This window comes from Hirundo rustica, chromosome 9 (genome assembly GCF_015227805.2).
Source record: "Hirundo rustica isolate bHirRus1 chromosome 9, bHirRus1.pri.v3, whole genome shotgun sequence".
Taxonomy (NCBI): domain Eukaryota; kingdom Metazoa; phylum Chordata; class Aves; order Passeriformes; family Hirundinidae; genus Hirundo; species Hirundo rustica.
The window spans coordinates 27,422,677-27,436,957 of NC_053458.1; the positions used below are offsets into that span (position 1 = coordinate 27,422,677).

The 14,281-nt window shown below is 55.3% G+C and overlaps 2 protein-coding genes across 13 annotated transcripts in view; one reads left to right on the forward strand and one right to left on the reverse strand.

Annotated features, from left to right (window-relative positions):
- Nucleotides 1-757, reverse strand: part of PACS2 (phosphofurin acidic cluster sorting protein 2) — a 72,640-nt gene extending 71,883 nt beyond the window's left edge. For 11 of the 12 annotated variants that reach the window (XM_040072371.2, XM_040072359.2, XM_040072358.2 and 8 more), the window contains exon 1: nucleotides 625-753. In XM_040072371.2, coding sequence (XP_039928305.1) covers nucleotides 625-752 — 128 coding nt within the window. In that variant the 5' untranslated portion in view covers nucleotide 753. Of the gene's footprint in view, nucleotides 1-624 lie in introns of all 12 variants that reach the window. The other variant, XM_040072363.2, reaches the window with a different exon arrangement.
- A 332-nt stretch (nucleotides 758-1,089) lies between these two features.
- SEC22B (SEC22 homolog B, vesicle trafficking protein) lies at nucleotides 1,090-8,981 on the forward strand. The gene is made up of 5 exons (XM_040073465.1): nucleotides 1,090-1,220; nucleotides 1,468-1,577; nucleotides 5,954-6,114; nucleotides 6,445-6,591; nucleotides 6,954-8,981. The coding sequence occupies exons 1-5, from the start codon at nucleotides 1,146-1,148 to the stop codon at nucleotides 7,106-7,108; spliced, it is 648 nt and encodes a 215-aa protein (XP_039929399.1). The 5' UTR covers nucleotides 1,090-1,145; the 3' UTR covers nucleotides 7,109-8,981.
- Nucleotides 8,982-14,281: the final 5,300 nt, after the last annotated feature.

Consider the following 14,281-nt stretch of genomic DNA (forward strand, 5'->3'; position numbering starts at 1 on the left):
ACAAAACAAAAAAGAGAGAGAAAAAGAAGCGCTTCAGAGATTTGTCTCCGGCACGTTTAAATCCCCATAGGCATTCTGTTCCGAGCTAGGCTTGAAGAGCGCAAAATTTATAAGAACTAAGAGGAATGTCTGCCGTGCGGGCTAAAACCAGCGCAGGCAGGGACCAGGGCGGCGTGTTTACACACAGCAGAGGCGGGGAGAGAGCGAAAAACCATCACTGGAGAAAGGGATGCGCACCCCGAGCCCATCCCTGCGGGGCATTCCCCGGGGAAAGGCGCCGGCAACACGGCACTCCCGGGGGAACGCCAAACCCTGCCACGAGCACACGGCCCACGCCGGGGGCTTGGAGGGGGACACCCACTGTGAAGGTGACCCCCGCACACACCTGACACGGGCGGCAGCAGCCCCCCACCCTTTGTGGGGTCGGGATGCAGCCGCATCCATCCCCAAACCCGTCGAAGGCGCGGGAGGAGCCGTGCCCGTCACTGCGGTAGCGGCGAGGAGTGGGAAGGAGCTCTGCGATCGCGGGGAGGACCGCACAGGTGATGGGAACGAGGGGCGAGGAAGCAGCCGCGAAGCTGGGGCGGAAAGGGGGTGGGGTCCGCGCCCTCGCCCGCCCGTTACCTGGGGACGCAGCTGGGGCTGGAGCCGTCGATCTCCCACGTGGCGAAGAGGTTCATAGGCACGGGCCGCCCCAGGGCCCCGGTGCCGCCGGGGAAGCTGAGGCGGCTCCGCTCGGCCGCCGCCGCCATGGCTGTGCCCGCCGCCCTGGCGCGCGCCCACCGCGCCGGGCCGCCACCGCCCCGCCCCGCCCGCGGGGGCGCGTCATGGGGCGGGGCCAAACGGGGCGTGGTCATCAACGGGGGCGCGGCTCGTCAGGGGGCGCGTCTCCCGTGAGAGGGCGTGGTCGCGGTTAGTGGGCGTGGGCAGAGCGGCGGGGGCGGGGCCGTGCGGAGGGGCCGCGTCCGCTCGAAGGGGGCGCGGCGTGGCTGTGGGGGCGCGGCCTCGTGTTGGCGCAGGCGCACTCGCTGCCGCCGCGGTTCCCACGGCCGGGCGGAAGTGCCGCCGGTGCGGCGACCGCGCACCGGAAGCGGCGGTGGCAGTTTCCGGGCGGCTCCGTGGCAGGCCGGGCGGCGGGCGCGACCATGGTGCTGCTCACGATGATCGCCCGCGTGGCGGACGGGCTCCCCCTCGCCGCCTCGATGCAAGAGGACGAGCAGGTGGGGCCGGCGGGGCGCGGGCGGGGAGGGGCCGGTGTGTCGGTGAGGAGCGGGCGGGGGGAGACCCACCGGGACCCGCTCCGTCCGTTCTCACGGCAGGGCGGCTCTGGCACAAGCGTTTGCCTCCCGGTGATGGCGGGTGGGAGGGGAAGAGCCAGTCGGTGCTGTCGGGCCGGTCCCGGAGCCCCCCCGGTGTGTCTCCGGTACCGCTCCAGCAGCCCGTTCTCCTCCCTCCCTGCCTCCTCAGTCAGGCCGCGACCTGCAGCAGTACCAGAGCCAGGCGAAGCAGCTCTTCCGCAAGCTGAACGAGCAGTCCCCGACGAGATGCACCCTGGAGGCAGGAGCCATGGCTTTCCAGTGAGTACCGGGAGGGACGCAGGGGACACCGGTTCCTCTGCCGTGGAAATGGGCGAGGGCTCTTCTGGGTCGTGCTGAGGGTTTGTTAGAAATGGGGCTGCCTGGAAGAGGTGGCCTGGCAGCCCTGCCGGAATGGGAGAGTGTGTGAGTTGTCACTGCTTGGCACAGGTGTCTGGCACTTGGTTTTCATCCAGGTTCATAGTTCTGCCTTTGCTGCTGACAATACGGGTTCTGTTCCCTTTTGGGTTTTTTGTTTGCTTGCACTCTCTACTGTGCCTTCACTGCATCTTCTGGGCCTCCTGTATCTTGTCTTTAAAGGGATCTGTCCCTGTAAAGCCAGTCTGGCAGTGCCACTGTGAGCTCCTCATGCACAGGATTGTCCTCTCTGTGCCCTGTGAGAGCTCAGCTTTTCATGCGTTACAAGCACACCGAGCATCTCTGAATGTTTCTGTTATCGTTGTCTTAATATCTGACAGACTTCCTTCTCTCATCCAGTAAATTCAGACTTATTGTTGCTAGATTTGTTGAACGTGTTTAATTAATTTCCTAAACTGCTTGGAACTCTTGACTCAAAAGCACTTTTGGCATATTCCAGTAGTACTCCTGCAGGGGAGCATGGATATGAAATAAGGAAATCTTACACAGGTCAAACATTTTTGTTTCTTAATAGCAGGGGGGTGGAGGGGCAGGTGAACAGAGGGGGAATTGGCAGTCCCTGAAAGGCAGGAAAGCTTGTGCGTGGGGAAGGAAATGCTTCTTTCTGTGGCATGTCATTCCCTGGCACAATAATGCTTGAGAACTTAGTCAAGATCCTGCCAGGAATCAGAGCTGTGCCATGACAGGAATACCTGCTAGAAGTCCTAAAGCTCAGGTGCCAGGTGAGGTCTCCAAGCAGAGTTGTGCAGCCGTGGCAGGAATGTGCCAGGATTCCCACACTTGGCCCTGCTGCTGCCGTGCCGCCCGCAGCAGGATCCCTGTCACTCTCCAGGTGACCCTGGGTCACTGGGCGTGTGTTTATGGCTGGGTGAGGGGAGGTGGCCTTTGAATGCAGGGCAAGGTTGGCTTTAGGCCTCTGCTCCAACAACAGGAGCCCTCTAGCAAATCTCCCACCCCATCCCTTTCTTCAGAAGTTCAGTGACACGAAGAGATGGCGACAGGAGTTTTTTGGGTGGGCAATCTTTGGTAAAAGCCAGGTGGTTTTGAGGGATGCTTTCCTTGTGGTTGTGTTATGCAGGCTAACTGCAACAAGACTTTTTAAAAAATCTTTTCTCTGGGCTCCTGGTTGCCTTTGATAGGGAGTTGCAGTTGTTAAAGGATGGCCCTGATTGGCCTGGCCATTCTTACCTCCTCTTGGATTTGGATGTTGTTGCCGAGTTAAGTGCTGCTCTTCTCGTATTTTCTACAAGATAAATCTTGACAGAATTTAAAAACTCCCTCGTTTCTGAGTGTCTCCTTGGCACAGCATGGGTGTAGCTCTGCCTGGCAGTGAAGTCTTGGGAAAGAGCCTGTGTAGATCCCAGTAAATCCCTTCTTGAGTTACTTCCATGATGCAAGCAGAGCAATGTCTGGAAAGGTGGCAACATTTGCCCGGGAAATCAAATCCTCTTAGTGGTGGCTGTAATGACACGAGTTCTGATGGGGAGGGAAGACTTGGGCAGGCCTGTTTTGTCAGCTGTCACAAAGGAGTAGCCAGGTTACCTGGCTGGCAGACAGGCAGGGACAGGAATGTTCCACCTTCTGGGCTGAGTTAGTCCCTGGATAGGTTTTGCTGGCCACTGACAGCTGCTGCTGCAGAGCCCTTGCTTCTGCCTCCTTGGAGGTGGGACATTACAGCAGGACCTTTCCTCTGCAGGCAGTGGGGGTGACGGGGGAATTTGAGATTTGGTCTAAAATAACGCTGACCGATGACCATGCTGCTCGTTAACGCAGCACACCAATCTTTTTCTGCCACATCAGAGCTCTGACTGCTGAGGGCAGCACAAAGCAGGACAGAGCGTTTTGTGGGGGGAGTTAGCAGCATGGCCAAGGGTATTGCTGAACTTGCTGAGGTGGTGTTGAACATCTTTAGCTTCATCAGTTCAAAGCAGTTCAAAGAGCTGAGCTTTACTGAAACTTGAAATTAAATTAAATTGTGAGCACTTAGGTGATTTCTGGCAAATGCTGTGCCCAAGTTTCAGCTGCAAAAAGCTGTGTCACCCACCCAGCAGCAGCGCTGGGGGCTGTGCAGGTGCAGGAACGCCAACAGCATCTGCTGTGCTGTCAGTGAGCGGGTGACCTTTGGCTGATGAGTGGCTGAAGTGACTCTTACCTGTCGTTTAAAAGCAACCCTTGGCCTTTGCAACTGTTACCAGGATAAAGCTTTTCTTTCTTAAAGTGTCCAACACGGTTACAAGAAACCTACTGGCTGCACTCTGTGCAAAGTTACCAGTGGCAAATGGCCACATGTGCCCCTTGTGTGAGGATATGCAGGCAGGTGCTGTGCTGATGCTTGGAGGTGCACACAAAGTATAAAACTGAGAAGCCCAGCTGTACAGGAACTCTGGTCTGAAGTTGACAAAATTGTCTGAATCTGGGGCAGAGTGAGGCAATCTCGCTCTCTGTGATGCTGACAGACCAACTTTAAATGCAACACACTGAATACCAGGGAGAAGCAAGTGGGAAGTGCAGCTGAAGAGCTCCAGGCAGGACCAGCTGGCCCAGGCAGAGATAAACAGACCTGTGCTGATGGGACATGTTCCTCAGAGTGCTCTCACCTGGAGAGTGCTGGTCCAGCAGTGCTGTCAGAATTCTTCTGACACTGCTTCTCCTCATTTCAAAAGATTTGCTCAAGTCTTGCTCATCATGGCAGTGGCTCAGTCAAGCTAGCAGCCTCAATGTGTCAGGCAGGTCTCCAGGGGTGAGGGAAGAACAGAAGCTTGATGATATAGTGTGAGATTGGTCTGGGCGCTGGTGCAGTTCAAGCTGAGGAACATAAAAGGACCAAGGGCCGCAGGCACGTGGGACGTGCTGTGGAATGGATTATGGCAGCTGGAGTTTCTTGCTTCTGGTTGGGGTAAATCAGTTGTTGATTGAAGGCTGCCAGGGTTCACACACAGGCCATATAGAGGCAGAAGAAATGGATACTCCTGAGCCCAGGAACAAGGTGAGGATGGCTGCTTTAAAGGACATGGCCCTGCTGGGATATCTGGAAAAACAGTGGGGAGTGGGGGAAGTTGTTTTGTAAGCCTGATGTGTCTATTAACAAAATTTTAAGCTGCTTATTTTACTACAGTGCCCTCAGGACTGGATCATTTCTTTAATACACTGCTAATCTTTATGCTAACCAGACTAATGCTTAATGGCATTATGCAGAAAGTCAAAGGAAGGTAACCTAAAAGCAGCATTCACACTCTACCCTGAAGAATATAGATAAGCATTCAAAAGTGTTTACAGGGCTGTTTACTGTCTCCACCCCCTTGGTTTTGGTGGGAGTATTGTAGCCTTTATTTTTATATCGGCTAAGTGAGGAGGAAAATTCAGTTGGGAGTGTGAAGCAGCAGAGGGACGTAGTGAAGCCTAAATAATCTCAAGGTTGGTGGTGGGGTGAGAAGAGGAGCCGTGTGCCCTCAGCTGGGGGGCAGGGCACACAGCTTTACACAGCAGCAGGTGTGTCACTGTGAGCTTTGCAGCTCCTCACCTTGCAGCCAGAGAACGGGTGGCACGGTCACACCTACCCATGGTAAGCCTGTAAGGTCACCAGAATCCATCCAGCACCAATCCCCCTCCCCAGCTGGCCCTGTGGTGATGCATGTGCATAGCAGCACCCCTCCCGCAGGGTGGTGGTGCTGGAGGAAGGGGATACCCAGCCCTCCAGAATGGAGAGGGACAGCTGGCAGTCACTGGGTGGCTTCCCAGCAGGCTTAGACTGAATTCCTGTGTGTGTCTCCTCATCTCAGTGCCTCAGCTTCCCATTTGTGGGCCTCAGGGCTGTGCTGCCAGTTAGAGATGTGTTGGTCACCTTCCCCTCGAGTCTGCTGGCAAACTTTCTTGTGCTCCCCTCCTCCTGACTGCAGGGTGTTCTCTCTTTTGTACTCCAAAATTACGACTCGTTTGTTACTGGTATTTTGTTAAGCAAATGGTATTCACAGGCCAGCTTTTGTTCAACTGAAGTCAAGATTGTTGGCATGAGCGTAGGGTCTGAGGCTACAAGAAAACACATTTTGACTAAAGAAAAGATGAGCCATTGCTTTGCAGAAAGGTTTAGACTTGATCCAGAGGTAGAAAACCAAAAGTTCTTGTACCCAGTTCTCATTGCCTCATAGGAATAAAGGTATGCAGCGTGGTGCTTGACAGGATAGGTTCAAAACTGATTAATGCTATGTTTGCCATTCTTTTAGCTACATCATCGAGAAAGGAGTGTGTTACCTGGTCCTGTGTGAAGCTGGATTCCCCAAGAAACTGGCCTTTGCATACCTGGAAGACTTGCACTCAGAGTTTGATGAGCAGCATGGCAAGAAGGTTCCAACAGTCTCCAGGCCCTATTCCTTCATTGAATTTGGTGAGGTCCCTCTCCCTGTGGCTAGTCAGGAAACTTCTTGCTGGGAGGGAACAGCAGCCACGGGATTCTCTGCAGCTTGTCCTATGGAACTGACACCTCAAGTACTTCTTGGCACTAGAGACACGGGTGCTCTGAGCAGGAGAACAGAGAAGTGGTAGGGAAGTGGTACATGTCCTTAGATTCAGATTTCCTGCTTTTATTCTCTTGGCCTCACTCCAGTGAATATTTGCATGTAGCCTTCTGGCTGTCTCAGCAATGCTCCCACTCCTTCTGCAGCCAGGCTGCTCAGTGCCGGGTGAGACTCACCCTGATAGCCCTGTCTCCTTCCAGATACCTACATCCAGAAAACCAAGAAGCTCTACATTGACAGCCGGGCAAGGAGGAACCTGGGCTCCATCAACACAGAGCTGCAAGATGTGCAGAGGATTATGGTGGCCAACATCGAGGAGGTCTTACAGCGAGGAGAGGCCCTGTCAGGTACTGGGAATGGCCAGTGTTTGGCACGCAGCTCTGTCTCCTCGGGAAGCTGGGTGAGCAGGGCGTCCTGGCGGGAAAGGCTCGACCCTCCTGACAAAAGCAGTGAACCCAGTGGGTGTTTCAGGTGGGTCAGCTGCGTTGTGGAGCAGCTGGCAGGTGCTGGTGCTTCTGTGGGGAGAGACCAGCCCCTGCCCAGGTCGGGTGGCTCTCACCCCCAGCAGGACAAGCCCAGGAGCACTGCAGGGAGCCACAGGCCACAAAGCCGCTGCGCTTCCAGCTGCTCCAGAGAAACTCGTACACCTAATGTAACATTTGGGGAATGTTCTGTTAATCCTAACTCCTCTCCCCTTTGCCTTTGACAGCTCTTGATTCCAAGGCCAACAACTTGTCCAGTTTGTCCAAGAAGTACCGCCAGGACGCCAAGTACCTGAACATGCGCTCCACGTACGCCAAGCTGGCGGCCGTAGCTGTGTTCTTCATCATGCTGATTGTGTATGTGAGGTTCTGGTGGCTGTGAGCTGGCCCAGCCATGGAAGAGGGAAAGCCAGTAGCCTGGCAGGTGGATGTGTGCAGGACACTGCTCATAGGGGATGTGCATTAGAATCCACACAGGACCATCACCTTCGCAGGAGTGTCCTGGAGTTGTTAGGTGACACCTGGCCACTGCATCTCTTAGTGGAGCCTAACGATAGGTGTAAAGGCTTGTTGACTGCAGGCTTTTCCTCTGAGGCAGTTTGCACTAGGATACTGCAGAGTTTGGCCTCCCAAGGTTCTTCCCCCTCCGGGGGCACTCTGGTAACAGTCAATCAGTGCTGTTTAGCATAATCATATTGTACATCCTCCTGTTGAGTAGCTCTAGTGGGAACTGGACTCTAATGAACATTCCTTGTGTTGGTAATGTTTGCTTTTTTAGAATCTGGGTCTGCAGTTATTTTTCTTTTTTTCTTTTTCAAGACCCCCCTGTTGGAAGGCGAATATTTCACTGTACATAAACCAGCTTTCACCTCTGTCGGAATACCTGTTGAGTGTTCTGTGTCTGACATCCTGGCTTGTTACACTTTAAATTGCTTTAGGAAGAAATGGATGTTATACTATGCCTTAAGATACATTCTGTCCAGTACTAGGAGGGGCAGTGGAGGGCTTCTGTATTAACTGGTTCCTGCAAAATTAAACTCCAGGTTTCTAAGCGTCCACTCTCCTTCTCCTGACAGCTGTGTGTGACAGTATGTTTCCACGTGAACAGGGTGTGTAATTCATTGCTGTTGGAACGGGCACATTGCAAACTATGTCAGCACTCTATTATTCCCTTCTAGCTGCAGATTCACTACATTATTTCCTTCCTTTTTGTAACTGTGCTTTCCTTCCAAACTGTGTCAAAACTGCCAGCATTTCATCTCTGGGATCCTTGTTTTCTTTCTCCCTCTTTCCCTCACCCAAAACAACCAAAAAACCAAAACTCTGAATGTTGTTGTGAAGAAAAGGCAGCGTTTCTTTAAACAACACTTTAACTTTACATGAAGGATTAGGATAACTTTAGAACAGTGGAATCCTTTAGAAACACCACCTCTTTTACCTGTGGTCACCTTCTCCCTACCTCACTTGGGAAGTTGAAACTGTAGGTGAGGGAAAACTCATTATGGGACAATAGTATAGAGCTTCTTTCTTATGGGCCAATCTCTATATCACCAGTGTCATGTGATTTTTTTTTTTATTATTTTTTTTTGTCCATCTGTGCAAAGAATAACATTTTAACAGTCAGATTTTGGTTTTATTTAAAAGAAAAAAAAAAAAAAAGAGAGAGAGAAAAAAGAAACCCCACAGCTCAAGCACTCTGCTGCACTCAAGTTCTGCCACTTGGTAGAGGAAGCAGGTGGTGTCACAGAAGGAAGTGACTTCCTAGCACCTTTTACGAGCACATAACCTTGTGTATTTCTGGATGTATAAACTGTGACCTGGAAGTGTTTCCTGCCACTAGGTGGGAAACACAGCTGTTGTCCTGTCTGGGAATGCACCCCAACTTGGCACCTTGTTGGACTGGCAGAATGCAGTCAGCACTTGTCCACCGATGAACCCAGCAAATCTGAGTTGCCATATAGTCCAGAGTAATCCAGTTTCTGCATGATGCCTCTAAGTGTTACTTTGTAGGTTGCTTTATTATAATTCTGACCATTATTTGAAGTCCTTTTAAGCGTTGTCCCTAGCAGGTGAATGTCCCAGTGATGTAGGTCTGTGTAATGTAGGTGCTGGAGGGTCTCGCCGTTCAGACACCGACCGTCCGTGGATCTTTGTGATTGAGGGGGGTGAAGTGTCTGCAGCACGGGGCAGCTCGGGGAGCAGCTGCCTCCTGCAGCCCCACTGTCAGCAGTGAAATAAATGCTTCTGAAAAATCCCCTCTGCCGCGTGGAGTGTCCTGTGTCTCTGCGTTCCTGGGACCTTTGTGGATGCTTTCCTTCCTTCCAGGGACAAAGAGAGTGAAGAGCCCGCAGATGGAGCCGTGTGGGATAAGGGCTCCCTTTTGGAGACAGAACTAGTTGAAAGACGTGATCTTGACCATTTTCTGCCAGGGAAGCTGTACTTTGGTCATAGCCGGGGTCTCTCCCTGCAGGTGCATCTCTGCCTGTTCGCAGGCATCCTCCTCGGCACGGGCAGGATTTAACGGGAGCAGTTTTATGCTGTTCATAGGAGTAGGGAGAAGCAGCACAAACGGGGAGTGAGTGGTGTGTGTATCCCCCGTGGGCTGTGCCAGTGTGAGCAGGGCACGGAGCTGCAAATCCCGCTTGCCTAGAGGGAAGACGAGGAGTCCTGTTCCCCGCGGACCAGCGTGGGGCTCCAGGGAGCGCCTTACGAGCAATTTCCTCGCTGGGTTCAAAACACAGAGCCTCCTTTTGGCCCTCGAAGAGGCGAGGGGTGCTGCTGTTGCTCCGTGCGAGGGAGGTGTGGGCAGGGTTGTGCTTTGCTGGGGTCTCTCTGCGCCCCCCGCGCAGCCGGGTGTGAGCTCAGCTCCCGTCCGGCTGCTCGGGCAGAGGGGAGGAGAAGCCGTCGCCCTTCTCGCCGTGTGTTTGGTGACGGCTGCTCAGGGCTGGGAGGGTCCCGTGGCAGCAGGGGCTCCCTGCCCGGCTGTGCGGCGGCCGGTCCCCGCTGGCTCGGGGGCGGCGGCGCCGGCAGCGGCCGGAGCCGGCCCCGGCGCTCTGCCTGCAGAGGGCAGTGCCTGCGCGGGGCTGCGGGCGCCAAGGGGCTCCTCCGCAGGGCACTTCCAGCTCCTCGCGGTGCCCTGGCCTCTCCGAAGAGCCGCAGCCTCCCCGTTAAGCCGGGAATGTGCCTGCGAGGGCTCCCGGACCACGCTGTGCTGCCTGGGCTCATCAGACCCGTGGGACGGATGGAGACAATTCCCGCGGGGCGTTTGCCTGTCACCTCCTACCCAGCGCCTTTTCCATTTTTATTTCTGCTTCTGAGGTCCCCCTCTGCTTCCGGAGGCTCTGGAACAGCCTTTGTCCCCTGGGGGTTCTCCCAGCTCCTGCACCTGGCCCCCTCAGCCTGGCAGAGGCGAGAGGTTTTTCCCCGTGTCGGGCACACGTGGAGCAGAGGGATCCGGAGCAGTGCAAACCCCTGGCAGCTCTGTAGCACCTAAGCCCCTGCTTGGGTGGGTTTAGAGAGCTGAGCTGAGCTGAGCTCTCCCTTCTCCCACAGTGTGCCCATCGCCACTGGGAAAATTTGGGCACGGGGTACAGACGGAGTGCAGGTCTGAAAAAGAAAAGGGGATGATGCGAGGTGTCCTGGGAACTGCTCTGCTCATCGTGCGAGCACAGAGGTGAAAAGCTGTCAGTTTTAGCTGCTGACGCCCCTCAGCTCAGGTCTGGGCACCCCTGGGTGTCTCTGTGCCACAGAGCCAGGAGTGTTGTTGGGGACAATGCCTGCTGCAGGGAACAGGGCCGTGTATCCCACTGCCCACTGCGGGGTTTACACCGCCGGGCACGCCGGGTTTGGGTGAAGGGGGTTTCCTCCCAGAGTGAAGCAGCAAGAGCAGACAGGCAGAGCTGGTTCCCAGATGCTGCCAAACCTGCCATGGGTGGGGCACAGCACTGTGGAGAGGAAGAGTGCAGCAGGATGGCAAAAGCTGGCTCAGTGCTCCAGCCACCGTGTCAAGTATAAACCAGGTCTCAACTGGCACAGGCTGTGGACACTCTCTGCACTGGCACCACTCTGGGAGCAGGAGGGTTTTGGGTTCTGTGTTGACTTGGGCACCAGCTGCTTCCTCTGTTTTGAAGCAGCTCCTCACACTTGCAAACCTCTCTTTTGAGTAGGTTTTGAGGAAGGTCCAGTTCCAGCACCTTTTCCTCTGGGACCCCAGGGCAGTCTGGCCACAAATGGCTCCTGGAAGCTGTTTTGCCACGGGTGAATGTTCCAGTGGTGTGGAGGGTTGTGCCTACAGCACCTGCCCAGAGCACCCAACACCTGCAAAGTGCTTGGACAGCAATGGCCAGGGTGGCAGGGCTTGAAGTTCAGCCTTTGAACACCGTAGTCCTTTCCTCCTTCCCTGTGTGGCCAACGTGGGGCTGCTGCAGCTCTGGAGGGCTCTGAATCCCACCAGGGCCAGGGAGAGATGTCTCACAGAGCCAGGCTGAGGGGCTCGGGAGGTCCCCTCTGCCCCTCGTGCTTTGCTGTGTTGCCTCAATGTGACCTTTTGGAAAGGAGGATGTCAATTTTCTGCCACCCGAAAATGAAGGCTGTTCTGAGGGCGGGGTGCTGGCTTGGCATCTGGCCAGGGACAGCTGACTGTGGGACCAACCCTCCTCCACTGGCCTGAGTCAGCGCCACATCCTGCCCCAGAGCACCCCTGAGCTGTGCCCTCTCCTCTGTGCCCGGTGATGCAGCTGTGCTGGTCCTGAGCCCACGGCAAATCCCAGGGCAGGACTTGGGTCACCTCCCTAACCTCTGACCCCCTCCCCACTCTGTTCCTGTTGGTCACCCCAGACCTGAGCTCTTTGAGGGTCACTGAGGATCCTGCATTGGGCAGAGGTGGGGTTTGACTTCACCGCAGATACCCTCCTGCACTTCCTGCACAGTCTCTGACCCTTCTGCCCACATGTATTCCTGGCTCTGCTTTCGCATGCCACCTCCCCTCCCCAGCCTGTCCCCCTTCTCCCACCATTTGGGTGCCCTGCAGGGCTGCCCCGGGCTCTGCCCACAGCTCTGGGCCTTGCAGAGCGTCACACGGCTGCTCCCAGCTGGCTGCAGTCATGGCTGAGCTCACAAACCCACCGCAGGGGATAAAGCAGAAGTTGGGGAGTCCCTGCTCCCCGTGCCCACCCCAGCAGGGCTGTTGGACCCTGCCACGAGACTTTCTCAGAGCTCATTCACGGCTGCATGCAGCAGCCCAATGCGGTCTTGAATCATGGCACAGAAAACCCCCTGTGGCTGAGCCCCAGCACTCTGCAGAGAGATGATAAACCTGTTTCCTCTGTCACTGCTTTTTTTTCTCTTTTGTCTTTTCCTCCCCTCTTCACCCCCGCAGCCCTGCGGGTGCTCTCTGGCCACCCCAGCACGCTCTGCTTGGCTGGCACGCTGCCCATGATTGCTGGATTCCCCAGCCCCACTGCGGCACAGCACCCGGAACAAAAGCGCACCCTCCCTGTTCGCCACAAAGGGGGCCCCCCCCCAAATTGGCAGCAGGGGCAGGATTTGCATAGAAGAGCAGAATAAAATGTGCTTGCTGGAGGTACAGTGACCCCAGATCCTGTGCACTGCCACCTGTGTGGGTCCCCGTGGTGCTCGAGCCCGGAGATCCTGAGGTGTGTGTGGCACCTCGGGACCTTTCTTGGAGTTTCATGTTCCCCCCTTCATAGCCATGAGCCCCTCGCAGCTGCCATGGCATCTTGCCCCAGGCACCCACCCCGGGAGAGGACGGAACTCTCGAGGGGAGGGACCGGGTTGCCTCTGGCACAGCTTGGCTGCAGGGCAGCACAGGGCTCCTGCCTGGTGACAGGAGGGACAGAACAGCGTGTCGGGGGGGCTGAGGCCGGGCTCTGGGTCCCACAGGAATAGGAGGAAACCCCTATGCTGCTTTTCTGTTGCCCTAGAGGTGTGGGGACCACAGCTGCTGGGGGCTGTGCCGCAGCACGACACCAGAGGGGCCGCTTGCATGGGCTGTGCGGGCTCTGGGAGAGGAGCGGGATTTGCCTGCTGCAGATCAGTGCTGTAGCTACCTAGAGGCTGCTGATCAAGGGGAAGGGTTACAGATTGCCGTTTATTCAGCCGGTCCTGGATACAGACCCCAGTGACTGGTGCAGCTGCTCCTTCCTTGAGCCGCGGCCGCACCACTGTGCCAGCCGTCATTGCTGCGCTGGCTGTGACCCGGAGGGTGACCACAAATCAGTGGATTCCTGTTCCATTGCGTGCCCACAGCCAGGGGCATTTCGGGAGCTTAATGGCCACTCTGTAGGTCAGACCAACTTCGGTAAAAGCTGCCCAACTCCATCTGCAATTTAAATACTCCAGGGGCTGCTGAGAGCAGGCAGCTGCGGGTAAGGCAGAGGGTACGAATTCCCCTGGCGATTAAGCAGCGGCAGAGGAGGAACAGGGAGCCCAGCACATTCCTGCAGGGCTTGATGCAGGAATGCCTTTGCACGTCTCTGTTTCTTTTTAAGACGGGGCTGGCTGGCAGGTAAGGTAATCGTGGCATAAGCCAAGTCATGTGGATGTTAAGAGTTTGCAGATGAGCCACAGGACAAGCTATTTGCGGCACAGGCACAAGGCTGCCAGCCCTGAGGATTTTGTTGGAAGCCTCTCCCCCTCCTGCTTTTCTTAAACCTCTTGGCTGCTGACATCTTCTAACTATGAAATACCCTCAGGCCCTGTTTTAGTGGGGTTCCAGCTTTTCTGATCACAAATGAGAAAGTTGGGACACATGACTCAAGCATGTTTGTCTTAAGGACCCTCAGATCAGGGGCAGGGATAAAGACATTTTTTCTGGGATAACGTGTAAAATCAGGGGTGTGGGCTGAGCTGAGGTCTGAATGCCTGAGCCACCATCAATGCCACTGAAAATAACTGCAAGAAAAGACAAATTTATTGAGCAAGCCAATACAAAGCTGTTGAAATCAGCAGTTCCTCCAAGGTGAGGGACAGTGGTCCACACTGACCAGGTACAGACACACAAAAAGCACCTCAGAATGTTCAAATGCATTTTGCCTTCTGTGAGGGAGCAGAGTAGAGCACTGCAGTGCAGAGCTGCAGCATGTCAGCCTGGCAGAACTCCTCAGCTGGAGAGAGGTGAGGCATTTGGGATGTGGCAAAATGCTCCCCCTGGGAGCTTTCTCTCTGAGAAAAGTGCGTGGATCCACTGTGGAACCAAAGTCATGGCAGGGTGAGACTCTGAGTGGAGTACTAGGGAGGGTCTGATCTCTCGGTCTTTGTCAGACAAAGTGCCAGGATTTCCCTAATTGCTGGGGCCATTTAGCAAACTGCCGTGGATATGGAGCTTGTTCAGCTCTCTTAATCCCTCAGCTGGCATCGCTTCCAGTGCCGGAAGCACCCAGCCCTGTGCCAGGCACCCTGCGCGCCTCCCCTCACCATCCTGGGCAGGTGGGGCTTGGTTCCCACACCTGGGTGAGACATTCTGAGGGCAAAGAGGGACAAGGCAGAAACCAGACAGAAACTGCAGGAAAACATGCCAGAGCTCTCCAGTTCCAGA